This window comes from Notamacropus eugenii, chromosome 5 (assembly GCF_028372415.1).
Source record: "Notamacropus eugenii isolate mMacEug1 chromosome 5, mMacEug1.pri_v2, whole genome shotgun sequence".
NCBI lineage: Eukaryota > Metazoa > Chordata > Mammalia > Diprotodontia > Macropodidae > Notamacropus > Notamacropus eugenii.
In genome coordinates, this window is record NC_092876.1 from 437628645 (window position 1) to 437643722 (window position 15078).

At 38.7% G+C, this 15078-nt stretch overlaps 1 protein-coding gene across 2 annotated transcripts in view; it reads right to left on the reverse strand.

Moving 5' to 3' along the window:
- The window catches only part of CYBB (cytochrome b-245 beta chain), a 73462-nt gene that overhangs the window by 22580 nt on the left and 35804 nt on the right, over nt 1–15078 (reverse strand). For both annotated transcript variants that reach the window (XM_072615184.1, XM_072615182.1), the window contains exons 4-8: nt 14835–14919; nt 13917–14071; nt 11487–11677; nt 6615–6744; nt 2365–2457 (exon numbers count right to left, since the gene is read on the reverse strand). In XM_072615184.1, coding sequence (XP_072471285.1) covers nt 2365–2457; nt 6615–6744; nt 11487–11677; nt 13917–14071; nt 14835–14919 — 654 coding nt within the window. The remainder of the gene's footprint in view (nt 1–2364; nt 2458–6614; nt 6745–11486; nt 11678–13916; nt 14072–14834; nt 14920–15078) is intronic.

Below are 15078 nucleotides of genomic sequence, written 5' to 3' on the forward strand. Positions count from 1 at the left end.
CCTTCCTCAAAGTCACACTATGAGCTAGTGGCATAGATCCAACTAGAATCCTAGCATCAAAAGTGAGATAGAGAAATGCATTCGGTTGTGTGATTCTTATAACAATCTTCTATGAACCATAATGCTAAATCATAACCTAGGGAAGGCATTTCTATAATATTGCTTTCAGGGGCTGCTAGGTTGCTCAGTGGATAGAGTGCTAGGCCTGGAGTTAGAAGACTCATCTTCCTGAGCTCTAAATCTGGCCTCAGACACTTACTAGCTATATGACTCCAGGCAAATATCACTTAATCCTGTTTCCCTCAGTTTCTCATTAATAGATGAGCTGGCTAAGAAAATGGCAAACCACTCCAATACCCTTGCCAAGAAAACCTTAAACAGGGTCACAATGAGTTGGATATGACTGAAACAACTAAAGAGCAAATGTTGCTTTTTGCTGATCTAAATTAATGAAAGAATAAAACGATTTAGAGAATCTAGTTGTGTGTGTGTTGGGAAGGAGGAAGCTGTTAATTTCATTGGGCACATTTATAAACCTGAACTGAATTCAAAAGGCAGACTTCATAGAATATATACAAGTAACCAGTTATCTATCATGCTCTGGATACTGTGCTCAACTGATAAAATATCCTGATTAATAAAAACCTACTATAAGTACACTATTACCATAAATAGATAACCATTTTTTAAAGAAGCAAAAGAAAATGCAGTATGCTTAATAGAAACTACAATCAACATCATAAAGTCTTTCTCTGGTGATTCAAAAGTCCTCTCATTCTGCCAATAAAAACTTTCCCATTAGAAATAAGATCTATAAATTTTGGAATCTGCAAGAGCAGAAGGCTATTTAGTCAGTATAAAACAATAGCTTTCTAGTGCTAATACTTTTGTTTTAAGAAAACTAAACATCCTAACATAAATGAGAGGCCTGACATGACCCAGATTCAATCTTGGGAGCTGATGTCCAAAATCACTCTCTTTTTAGGTCACTTTGCCCCGACTCGGAGTTTCCTCGGGGAAAATCTCAATCGAGTTCCTGCCTAGATATCTTCAGATGGAGGCAAAAGGCTTTCAAGCTCCCATGTAAATATTTAGCATAATAATGCATAATCACATAATAAGAGGTATAGGACAGCCTTTATTCTAACCCATAGAAAATGAGGAAAATACATAAATGATTCATAATAATCTTTTTAAAAAAATGATAGAATTCTCTTCCTTCTCTGGTTACATTGTCAGAATTCATTTCAGAAAGAAATTGCAACTAAAAAAAATAGAAAAAAAATCCACACTATTCTTTTCTCTATGAATAAGGGTGATAAGAGACCCCATTTTGAAGCTGAAAAGTGAGCTTTTAGAATATTGAAAATGGAAAACAGGTTTTCCTTGTTACTAACTTGACAACTACAATCACAGATAAGTTTCACTTCCACAGCGATGTTAAGGTTTAGAGTTACAATGAACAGAATGTCAAATAATAAGTGTATTATCCTGCATATTAATTTACACAGGAAAGAATATGTTTTCTCCACAGAAGAACTGGACTTCCCTAGAAGTACTTTTTAAAGAAATATACTCTGAATCATTCTGTGCTGTCCTACTGAGGGGTTATTTGTTGAAGATATTTTTGCTGATCTCTTAGCTTCCTCTTTTATAAATAATGTAAACATTATGGGAGGAAAACTGTGGGAGCTGGCTACAACCCAAGATTTGAGAACTAGTCTCAATCATTCATAGAGCTCAAGAGGGAGATGGGAAGAGAAAACTAAGAAATGTCGGTATTTTCTTAAAATTGCACAACTTGAAAATATCCATGGTAAAACAAGACAAAACAAAAAAGTAAGTGAAGGAGACTTGAGAAAACATCGACAACATGAATCAGTCTTATCCTGACTCTTTAAACATTTAAATTTTTAGTACTCACCATGTCTTACATATCAGAGTTCCTCTTTTCCCTCTCTACTCTGGTCTATTTCCTCACCTCTCCACCATTGATCTTGTGCTCTGTTTTTAAATTTTTATATTGAACAAGAATAATTCACATTTATATCGCATTTTAAGTTTAAAAAATAATTTCTTCAAAAATTCAATTTGGCAGCTGTAGAAGAGGGGGAAAGGAGAGTATACTATGACCTGTTCATCAAGACAACTGCACCCAGATGAACTGTAAGTCTACTCTCTAGATCCATTTCATGAAATACCCTGAAAGCTATCCAACAGGCTGAGTACTTAACAGCCAGGGGGCAGATAATACAGGACACATGGATCGATATGCCAACAATGTTCTTAGATGTGATGACCACTCATATTCCAAAGGTTTTTACAAACAGTTACAGAAAGGGTTTTAAACATCTCAGAGGTTACCTTAGTGATGACGACCTTCTGCTGTGATCTCCAAAACCTCACCAACCTCTCACAGAGATACAGGAACATGGGACCCACAATCCATTTCCAAGTCTGTTAACAAAGCAAAGACCAGGATGGGATGGAAACACACGGTGATTATCATTGGACTGACAAAGATTTAGATTATAGTAATCAACAAGGAAACCCTGGTAGTCTAATAGTTTTGCAAAGCATTTTACAAATATTATCTCATTTGATCCTCGCAACAACCCTGGGAGGTAGATGCTATTATTACCCTTATTTTACATATGAGAAAACTGAGGCAGACAGAGTGATTTGCCCAGGATCACACAGCTAGTATTTAAAGCAGGATTTGAATTCAGGTCTTCCTAATTTCAAGTTGTTGTTGACTCATTTTTCAGTCGTGTTTGAATAATTGAACCCCATTTGGGGTTTTCTTGGCAAATATGTGAGAGTAATTTGCCATTTCCTTCTCCAGGAAACTGAGGCAAATACGGTTAAGTGAATTGCCAAGGGTGACACAGTAAGTGTCTAAGGCTGGATCTGAACTCATTTCTTCCAGACTCCAGGTCTGGTGCTCTATATACTGCACCACCTAGCTGCCATCCTAACTCCAGGACAAGTACTTTATTCACTAAGCCACCTAGTAACCATCTCCATTGTACTCCCTAGCTTGCTTAATCAATGAATCTTTGATGATTGTTCATATATCCTGGATCACTACATAATTTGACTAAGACAGTCTGCTTTTAAAATGAGTGTTTTCCCAACCTAAACTGAGGAACTCCATTAATAACATGAAAATTTCCAAGCAGAACCCCGTAGAAGAGTGGGATTTCCTCTGTGTCACAACTGTAATTGCAACGATTATACTGGAAACTAGGTTGGTTGCAGAAGAAGTATTTCCCTAAAGGGCAGCATTTCAACAACAGCATATACTTAATGTAATATTGCAGTTGCTTTACAACCACCACAGAATCCATATTGTGATTGCAAGACTACAGATCTGGTGCAATATTGGTAGCTGTTACCCTCATAACATGTAAGATTTGATAACTATGCGATATGCTTCTTTAGTAGAGGTAAAGTCTGAGTAAGAATGAGAGTTGCTTTTGAAAGTGCCAAGCATAGAACCCTGACTAGAGTAAAAATTCAATAAAATACATTGCATTGGATTGAGTTGAATTCCCTTCAACCTCTCTGAGCCAGGATATTCAGAGTGGCTCCTAAAATACTCTGCCCTCAGTATTACTACTGACCAATGAATGGAATTCCGTATGAGGTAGGTCCCACCTAGATGCCATCAAGAAGCTGCAATTGCTGAAATGACAACAGATCTTTGTTAAAAGACATTACCTAGGCTCTGATGTGAAGGCAAAGGCATTGAATTTGGGGATGGAAGCTCACTCAGCTATTTATTCTCTGTAAGGTCATGAACAAGTCATATCTTACATAGGAATTTCAATTTCCTCATTTATAAAATGAAGACACTGATTAGATGATATTATCTCTTTTAGCTTTAAGATTTTATGGTCCTCCACAAATATGAAATCAAGAAATTAGATCAAGAAAAAAATATTAAAAAAGTAAACCAAGGAAAATCTTAGATCAAGAAAAAACTTAAAGAATCTCAGGGTTTGGGATTTATTTGGTTTTGGGTTTTAGTTTAAATGGTTGTGAGACTAAGTGCCTGGAAGAGTGAGGAACTCCTTCAGAGCATCATTTCCTCACAATACATCCCAGAGAGGCTTTATTTAGTGTGTTTCCAGAGTCCATGCCCTATTCCACACCATAAAAGTTGTAGGTATAGTAAGACTTAGCCTCAGCATACTGGGGTTCAATACTTGGCTTTTGCCGTTCAGTAGCTGACTCTATGCCAAGCCTGCACAACATACAGACCAAGGACAGCATTGGTGCAATACTTTGGTGCTTTCACCGCAAGTAGCCCACGGGCCACATGTTGTACAGGCCTGCTCTATGCCACTGGACCATTCACTTCTCTGTGATCTTGGTAAAATAAATAAAGGATAAATACTAAATATAAGTAAAATATAAATTTTAAATATAAAATAACCAATAATATAAATTTTAAAATGCCCATTTCCATTTAGGATTAGATGCCTTTTGAAGAGCAGGCAGGAAAATTCCATTGCAGTCCCTGGCCAAAACTTTTCTAAGGTAGGATTTCTGCAAAGTGGATTCTATCTATTCCTGTGAATGTGAGGAGAGAAAAAAACCTTGCTTTTTATTTTTAATGTCCCCAGAACACTGAAAGCTACCGCGTAGCCTTTGGGCCTGGATCCTGTCACCAAGGAATTCTTTCATCTGACACATGAATGACTACGAATTTTCCTTTTTGTTTTTCCTACTAATGTTTACGTGCAGTGTAGTGATATATTTATATTTGTGGGAGAGGAAGTTGAGTAGTGCAGTGGATAGAGCACGGGGCCTGGAGGTGGGAAGATCTCAATTCAAATTGGGCTCTAAATTTGTGTGAGCCTGAGTAAGTCAATTAATCGCTGTCTGCCTTTGTTTCCTCATCTCTAAAATGGGGAAAATGATAACATCTGTTTCACAGGATTGTTGTGGGGATCAGATGACATAATAAAGTGTTTATCACAGTGCCTGCCACATGATAGGTACTTAATAAGTGCTTGCTCCTTTCTCCTTTATATTTCTTTCTGATGGGAATATCAGTTGGAAACATTCCAATGTTATAAGGATAGGGACTAGCCCTCTGCTTTCATTACTATAGGGATCTCCTGAGAAGAACTCCTTCAGCCAGTGCAAATCAGCACCTTCTCTGAAACTGAAGAGTTTTTAGAGCGAACTAGGGAACTAAGAAATTGGTAATTTGCTTGGGATCACATAGCCTGCATGTCACAGGTGGTTCTTGAATTCAGGACTTTATGGTTTTGAGTCCAGGTCTTTCTCCACTATACTACACTGCCAAATCTCACAGGGGCCATGAATCAATGCTCTTACATCTCAGAGTTGTCCGAGAAGGTGAATCAGATTCCAAAGGATAAAGGGAGGGGAGAGAGGAATTAGGAAAGAGCCATAATTTTAAGTTTTGTTCAGTCTAAGGAACAAGTGGTCAAGAAAATTATGTCAGTTCATTCAGATGATATAAATTTTGGGCTGCTTTTTTCCCCCATTTTATGTGTTCCAAGGAACCAGTGAACATGGGGAAAAACTTCAAAATTTAGTTAACATAAAATATGAAAAATCATTTTTAGGATGTTAGAAGGGGCTTTTGAGGCTATTGAGTTTAGCTTCCTCATTTTCTATAGGAGACTGAGGGCCAGAGAGGCGAAGGTGAAGAGCTAGCCAAGGCCATGTGCTAAGATATGACAGAGCCAGATTTTGAACACAGATTTCCCAACTCCAAGTTTCACTATAACTACAGCTTCCTGCTTGTGAAGCAGACTGGCCCACTGAACACCCTTAAAATGAAGCTCTTGAAGGATTTATCTTGAGAAAAGTAAATGTGTCATCATCCTCCTCCCTACAGATGCTCCCCATGTGTAGGGCCACTGCGGACTAATGAAAATATGGCTTCATGGTCTTAATCAAGGATTGGCCTGGTAGCCTTCGATGCAGCTTTCCCTGGCTCATCCAGCAACAATCCTGCAAAGTCCCTACTGCTAGTTTCCTTCTTCTAATACAAAAGCTCCAGAGAAAGTGATTGAGTCACAATATCTTTAATTGTCTGTTCAAATTAGGCATAGAATTCTCTGAGTAGAGAATAAACAGGTAGAAGAGAGTTTTCTCCCTTTATAACCCTGTCATATGTTATTTTGACCCTGAGTTGGAAAGGGAGAATTGCACTTTTAAAAATAATATTATTCATATATGTATACTTATATTTACAATTTTATGTGTTTCTATCTATATAAAACATATTGGCTATTTGTCCTTGGAAATATGTTTGTAATGGCATGGCAGCAGAGATCGCTTTTTGCTGTGCCAGGTTTTGGTATGCCAAATGCTTGTCTTTCTGGTCAGGTGTTTAGACAAAAAGTTCTCTACCCTAAGTAAGCTTCATTGCATCTGCAGGAAGCAATTCGGTTGCATGTACACATATCCTCTGATATAGTCAACACCTGACTTTAGATTGACATTTTCAAGTGAAGATGTCATCACCCCATGATGTCATTGGTTCACTTAGAAAAAAACTAAAGACCAACTGTAACAACAATAAATTATCATTGCTAAGCTGGTAATGCAGACACAATGGGTTATACCATAGGAGGGTTGCCAGCAAATTGAGGGATGGGACAGGTTCCTCCACGTCCCCAAGAGGAAATGTTCTTATAACATAATTCTGGTTCATGAACCTTCAAACTTTCTTCTGTCTGTCCGCGTACAATCCTCCTGTTGTGGGGTAGGTGTGGGGTGGGGATGAGATATGGGAAGGAAAGAAGAAGAATCAGATTAATTAGTAGGCAGGAAAGGAATTTGGTTTTCATTCATTCCGAATACACCTTAAATGTGACTAGTGTTCCTTTCTTTTCTAAGAGACATCTTTAATACTTTCTATATAACTTCAGCACCATGAAATTTTGGTTAGCAAAATAACCAGATTCTGCAAAAGATAGATTGGCAAAATGGGAAATGATACATGTATTCCATCAGTAGGAAAAATGTGTACTGTGGCACTAAAACTATCTAGAAATATGTTATTTATGGTGGGTAATTCTGGGATTGCAAAATAAAACAAATCCTTTTCTTAAGGAGGAAATGAGTTTTTCCCCTCCCTGTTAGTTTTGTTTCCCTAAAACCATTTTTGCTTTTAAACAATAGATAAGCAAAAGACCCAGGGAAGTTTATATTAGTTCTATGTCTATTCAAAAGGGTCTGATCTTCCTATAAAAATTAACATAAAAACTCAAACAAACCAAAACAATGGAATTACCTAAAAAACAGAAAACCTTTAAGGAAACAACAAGTTTCTCCTTTTTAAAAAGTACTCTTTAAAAGCTCTCAGAGACATAGCTACTCCCAAGCAATCTCTGAGTCTTGGGGGCTCAAAACCTGGGTCCTTAAGGTGGATGGTGACTTGATTTCTGGGAATGATGCTTTAGATAGAGAAGCCTTTATAATATTTTGCTCTCGGAAGTTTCCATTAATGCTAACCACTCTATTCACTACATTTCTTTTGAAGACCATTAGTTAGTTGTGTGACCTTGACCAAATTCTTGAAGCTCTCTAGGTTTTGTTTTTCTTATCTATCAAATGAGAAATTTCACATGTGAACCTTTCTCTTTGTGACTCGTAACCTTGTGACTTCACATTTCACTAACTATACTTCCATCTCCCATTTGAATTTAAGCTTTTTCAAGTCAGGAACTTGCTCCTTTTTTTTTTTCTTTTTCTATTTGTATCCCTCAGTGCTTAGCACAATACCTGTAACCAATAACCACCAGTGGCAACTAGAACTTGAAATAAAGGCATTTTTCACTTTAGCCAGGAAGATATTTGCAGGAGGCAGCTAACCTCAGAGTCTGTAAAAGGGAACTGATAAGCTGTATTAGGGAGATTTGGTTCGGATGGAGAAAGTAGGGTCAGATAAAAGATCAAATCCAGACAGTGGGTCCTGGATAGAAGAGGTTGCAAGTCTAACTGCTAGTTTATCATCATCATTATCAATGACAATAATTTACATCTCCCTAGAACATTATAGTTTACAAAACACTTTCATGATATTATCTCCTTTGATATTCATGGCAACCCTAAGACAGGTAATATTGGTGTTATTCTATGTTATTATGTTATTATAATATTATAGTATTATTATGTTATTTTACTATTTTATGAGTGAGGAAATTAAGGGAAGAGAGAGGTTAAGAGAAATGCCCAATATCCTATAACTATCAAGTGAGGGAACCCTTATTAAGACTCATACAAAGAAACTGAGAGTTCTGTACATTTCCCTTTGGTCCAGCATATATGTAAATTTAAAAAATTGATTCTTTTTGTCATTATTTCCATCCTTTTCCCTATAATGCCACCAATCAGACAATAAAAAAAGCACTTATTTAGTGTTTACTACCTTTCAAGAAAGGCAGCACACTGCAATATCAAGGTGGCCTCAGAATCAGGAAGACGTGGGGTCAAGATAAGCATCTGAGACGTATTTAGCTATGTGGTTCTGAGGGAAAGAACTTATTTTTCCGGTGTTCCAAACAACTAACATTATACATTTCAGAGCAGCTCCTGATCTGCATTGTAATAAGGAGTTTCCTTAGTGGAAGCTCCCTAAACCAAAGAATCACAGATGGAGTTAAAAAAACAACAACATGGCATTATGGTAATATTTGGGGGAGGCGTAGCAGTTGAGGAAAATTGGGGAAAATTTCATTTAAAGGGCGACCTTGAATTGAGTTTTGAAGGAAATTAGGCCAATGTGAGGACAGAGTGAGACCATCCCAGGCATGGAACACAGACTGGTCAAGGATTGAAGAAATGGGAGATTGGATATCCTTTATAGGAGACAACCAATATGCTGGTTTGACTTGCATGTATAGTGTACAAAGGGCAGCAATATGTAGTAAGCTCATAAAGGTACAGTGGAGTCAGGTCATAAAGAAATTTAAATAACAGAAGATTTTGTATCTGATCATGTAGGCAATAGGGAATCAATGGAGCTTTCTGAATAGAGGAGTGGCATGGCCAGACGTATGGTTAAAGATTATCCTTCTGGCAGCTGTGCAGAGGATGGATTGGGGAAGGGGAGATCTGGGATAGAGGAAAACCAACCAGAAACATAGAGCAGTAATCTAGGCAAGGTGTGATAAAAGTCTGAACCAGGATGATGACTGTATGAATGGAAGGAAGGAGATGGATGCTGGAGATATTGTTGAAGTAGAAAAAAACAATACTTGATCATTGTTTGGGTATGGTGTTTGAGGGAAAGTGAAAATCTGACGTAATGCTCAAGTTCCAAAACTGGGCAACAGGGTGAGCATGAATAAAGAATTGATTGTGAATTTTGTTTCCTTCAATATTTCCAGTTAAGGGGATTGCTTTTAATCATAATTAAGACAAATTCATTTGTTTTCTGGAGTAGAACTTCTAGATAGCGATATGTGTGAACTATTCTATCACTTATGAAATCCAAATAAGAAATTGGAGTTTCTATGTACATCTGAAGGCTGCCAAGTGATGCTTCTTCTAAGGTATAGAGGGGAGAAAATTCTTAAACATTCCCTTACACGTGACCTCAGAGGCCATTAAGTCTACCTTATATATGAACAAGGAATTCCTTCTCTAACATTCTAGATGATCAGTCAACCCACTCCACCTCTAGACGCTGGAATGAAAAGGGTGTCAGCCACAAGAATCAGGAAAATTTGGTTTCTAGACCTGGATTTGACTCTAACTAGCTTTGTTACCTTGGGAAAGTTCCTTCCCATTCCCCTGTCCTTGACCAGGCCACACTTTCTTCATTTGCAAAATGAGGGGTTTTACCTAGATGATCTTTAATGTCCATTCTGTCTCTAATATTTAGGCATAAATCTCTTCTATCTAAGGTTTTCCATGATGGGGAACTCAGTAATTTGTAACATAGGCTGTTCCACATTGAGGCAGCTTTCCCCTTGCTCCCTTAGCCAGGAGCACTGAGGCAGACTGTCCATAAGAAATAATTGCCTAATCCTCATATTCCTCATCCTTTCTCCCTTCCTCTTTTTCTTGACTTCTCCTTTCCACACCCTGGGTCACGCTTCTTCTGGATAGACTTTGTGCAGAGTCCATCTGACTGTGCACAGAAGCAAGGAGAATGAGCTTTCCCCACCCTCCTATCATGTCACAATAGACACCCACTGAGGTGGTCCCAGGCTTTCTTCATGGGTGAACAGGTGGTTCTCAGTGAAAAACTGAATTTAAAGATCAAAAAAGGAAACTAACATAAAAGAGGACTTCCAATAATAAATCAAACTCATTGACTCACAGCCACTATTTACACTCTAACTTTAAACCAAGCTTCCTGTTGAAAAAGACAGGGTGAACACAGTTCATGTTTTCTAGACTCTCAGCCAATATTCTCATTGTTAAGTTGCAAAAAAGCTCACTTAGCCAGTTATGTGGTTAAGTTTGAAATAAGCCATCTTTATATATGTTAAGATATTAAAAGGAATGAGTCAGAAACTGGATTGTTATTAGATTGTAATCTCCTTCAGGGAAGTTTTGTTTTTTTCATTTTTGTATGCTCAATAACTGTTTTTGTGCATAGTAGCTGTTTAATGTATTAAAATTGAATTTCAATCTTCATCATTAATCATCTCACCTACACGGTGCTTTAAAGTCCACAAAGTATGTCCCTCACAACCCTGAGAAGTAGGTAGAATAAGTTTTATTAGCCCTATTTTACACATATGCATGTGTCCAGGTTTTTACATGAATATAGGGAAAATTCCCATGATGAAAGTATTCACCAATGAAGATCTTAGTTATTATTGTTCAGTTGTGTCTGACTCTTTGTGATCTTTGGGGTTTTCTTGATAAAGATACTGGAGTGGTTTGTCATTTCCTTCATTTTATTTTACAGATGAGGAAACTGAGGCAAACTGGGTGAAGGGACTTCTCTAGGACTGCACATCTAGTAAGTGTCCGAGTCTGGATTTGAACTCAGGTCCTCCTGATTCCAGACCCAGAGTTCTATCCACTGTGCTACCCAACTGCCCCTATCTTAACCTAACTTTTATTTAATGGATAAATGCTATGGGGTTGTTTGAGACACATAGAGATTAAACAACATCCTCAGGTCACACAACCAATATCAGAGGTGAGATTTGAATCCAAGTCTTACTGCAAGCCCAGCATTCTATCCCTTGCACCATCCTGCCTTTATCCCCATTTTACACATGAGAAAATTGAAACTTATAAAGGATACATTACTTGACCATGATTATTGCTAGTCAGTGCCAAAATCATGGCCAGCACTCTTCTTGGTGTACTATCGATCTTGCTCACTTTATGACAACCCTGCATCACCGCAGTAAACATACCAACCAGTACTGGCAGATAAGCTGCCCTCTTATCGTCCTTTACCATAAATCATCAAGCCAATAAGTCTCAGATACTCACGGAATTAGGATGCCTTGTTCGTTACTCACCCAGCTCCATGGATGGCAAGGCCAATGAAGAAGATTACAAAGAGGTGATGAGTGAACCAAAAAACTTCAAAGTAAGACCTCCGGATTGTTTTGGTGGAGGAGGTTATGATCAATATGAGGCACAACGTGATAACAACTCCAGTGAGTCCAGCTAAGTAAGTGAAAGCCACATACAGGGCACCTTCAGGATTCTGCAAAATATAAGAAGCAGAAAACTATGTGTGGTTGTGTGTTAGTAAAGGTAATGAGTCAGCAGCTACAAACTATCACCTATACAAGACTATTCTCTATTGTTTTATAAAGCCCTGTGATGGAGAGAAGGAAGGAGGAAGAAAGAAAGAAGAAAATAAGGAACAGTGAAAGAAAAAGAGAAAGAAAAAGAAAGGGTAAGAAGGAAAAAGGAAAAGGGAGAAAAAAGAAGAGAGAGAGAGAAAAACAGACAAGAGAAAAAGAAAGGAAAGAAGCAACAAAAGGAAAAACAAAAGAAAAAAGAAAAGGGAAGGTAAAGAAAGAAAACAGAAGGAAAGAAGAGAGCAGAGAAAAAGCCCTCTGTAGGGTAGACCTCTCTCCAAACCTTTCTGAACCAATTAGACTGCTTTGCTTTACTCTAAAAAATGCCCCTTCCTGCATCAGTAACTTCAGAAACCAGTTTGTGACAGGATGCCTGCAACTAAATGGTGGGATTTATCTTAGAATGCCAGAGGCATATGCTATACAGATATCCTGGGATTATGTGTGTGTGTTCATCCTTCGTTGCCGAAGAAGACCGTGCCATCAGAGAGATGGTGACATGACTTGCCCTTGACTTAGTTTTGAGTGAGGGAGGGCTGTGCAGGTCACCAGATTCACTTCTCCTCCAGAGCCATCTGAATCCAGTGACCTGATATTCATCAGGGTGACTGTCTCACTGTTCTTATGACTTATTCAACAAAGAAAGCTCCTTTCTTGTGGCATAGTTAACGACAAATGGGGACCACAAATCTGAGGGACACAGACAGCCTGGGATTGTCCTAAAACATATTTAAGTCTGGCCATTATTTTATCAGACAGTCAGAATTCAGGCTCTGGCTCCTTAAATGTATAGGTTAAACTAGATTCAGCTGGCTTTAAGGGAATAAACAACATGGATTTACTTATTGCCTAGCCTATTTGCCCCTTTACCCCAACTTTCTGTCAACAGTAGCTAAACAGCAAGTCTTTTTTATCTTGACTTTAACAAAGAAAAAATGCAGATTGGTAACTGCCCTGGAGGCAGCTGATGCTCTTTCTCTCTCCTTTTACCTCTGACTTGAAACAAAGAGTTATGGTTTGATTTTTCTCTTCTGGAGTGGTAATCTCAAAAACATGCCCTTCTAATTGTACAGATTTGAGCCTTATCTCCCTAACAGATTCCAAGAGGGTAATGATTTATCCCTGCCCACCCCCTCAGCCCACACCCTGAAGGAATTAATATAGTGCTTTGCACACAGAGCCCTAGTTATTTTTAATGAATATAGGAAGGAAGGAAGGAAGGAAGGAAGGAAGGAAGGAAGGAAGGAAGGAAGGAAGGAAGGAAGGAAGGAAGGAAGGAAGGAAGGAAGGAAGGAAGGAAGGAAGGAAGGAAGGAGGGAGGGAGGGAGGGAAGGGAGGAAGGAAGGAAGGAAGGAAGGGAGGGAGGGAGGGAGGGAGGGAGGGAGGAAGGAAGGAAGGAAGGAAGGAAGGAAGGAAGGAAGGAAGGAAGGAAGGAAGGAAGGAAGGAAGGAAGGAAGGAAGGAAGGAAGGAGGAGGGAGGGAGAGAGGGAAGGGAGGAAGGAAGGAAGGAAGGAAGGAAGGAAGGAAGGAAGGAAGGAAGGAAGGAAGGAAGGAAGGAAGGAAGGAATGGAAGAAAGCTGCGCCTTCTTTTAGACCCTAAATTGTCTCAGCCCAGGTGCACCCAAAAGAATCGTTTAATATATTGGGGTTTGTGGGGGGTGTTGTGTGTTTTGTTGGGGGCCTTCTTTGCAAAGTAATGGAAAGCAAATAAACTGTATAAAACAATATTTTTCTACTCCATGAAAACCAGCAAGTAAAAAGGCTAGCTCCGAGATGCATTGAGTGGAGCAGTAATTTTCCCTATCCTGAATTGTTTGACCCCATAGCACATGATCCCATAGGACAGCTTGAACAGTGCATGGGTACAACCACATGGGAAATTGCCTCCTCTGACCACAGAAAGGTACCCCTTTTTCTCCCCCTCCCAACACTACCCATACACACTCCCCACCAGAAGCCACTCAACCTACAAAGGTCTCCCATTCCTCTCAGTCTTTACCACATTCCCCTCTTGCTCTGTAGGTAAGAAACAATGAGACTCTTTTTTTTTCTGGCCAGAGTGCTACATATTCTGGGACCCACTACTCAGTCCCAATCAACTAGGCTAGTGAGCATTGGTAAAGGAAGAAGGACACTTACCTTATATGACTCTGAAACAAAATTAATATAAGTTTGACCAAGAGATGGGTTGTCTTCAAAGGCAGAAAGGGCAATTGAATAATTATCAGAGTGAATTTTGGACTTTGCATTCACCAACCACTCCACATTAAAGAGATGGGCAATGGTATGGATTGCTGAGGAGATCAGAAGAAAAGAGAAAAATATAAAAAAATAAACAAAACCCCAAAACAACCAAGTGAATATTTTGAAATTTCCTGTTAAGAAAGATACTCAAGAAGTAACCCTTGACTACACCATCGTATGGAGAGTGTTGGATTGGGGGGGCGGGAGGAGGATCTCTAGAGATCCTTCACAGAGAGGCAGCTTGGCATAAGAGAAAGGCACTAGGAGAGTGTGAGTAAGAAGATAGTCTAGTGCAGGCTCATCTTACTAATGATGTGACCTTGGACAGGTCAGCTAAACTCTGGTCCTGGTTTTCTCACCCACAAAATGGAGAAATGTGGCTAAGGAATTCGATTCAATGGTCTCTGATTTTCATTCTGTCTCTAAATCTACGTATGATTCTATGATCCTATGAACTCAATGGATCCTTCTAGCTCTATCAGTGCTTGATTTCTGAAAGCAATTAACTACGTCCCCTACTCTTTCATCTTCCTTGGTGAGTCAAACAGGGCTTTGGGGGCCTAAGATTAGGCCTTTCCCAGGGACACATTCACTCTTTCAAAAGCTAAAAGAATGGAAATGTGATGATAGAATAGCAGGAAGTATGTTGAATATTTTAAAGAAAGGAACACTATGGATAATCCCCTTAGATCTGACATAACCCATGAAGATCTCCCCAACTAAGAGACCAACCATATATTTTTAAGAATGTGGAAAGCCCCTGTTCCCCTATTTTCATAAAGCCTAAAGTTCAAAGGTTCTCACAAATCTCACCAGTATGAAGGGCAATCATCCATGCCACCATTTTATGAAAGGTCAGGTTCCTGTCCAATTGTCTCCGTATACGTGTCGAACAACACTAAAATCAAGAAATAAAAAATCAACAGAGGTTGCAAGCAATGATATAGAAATGTCAAGATTTGGGTTAGGAAATCAATCTATCTATTCACTGGCTGAGATGAAAAACGTGATTCTGAATATTTCATACTAATATTTTAAATTTTTCATATTGTATGTA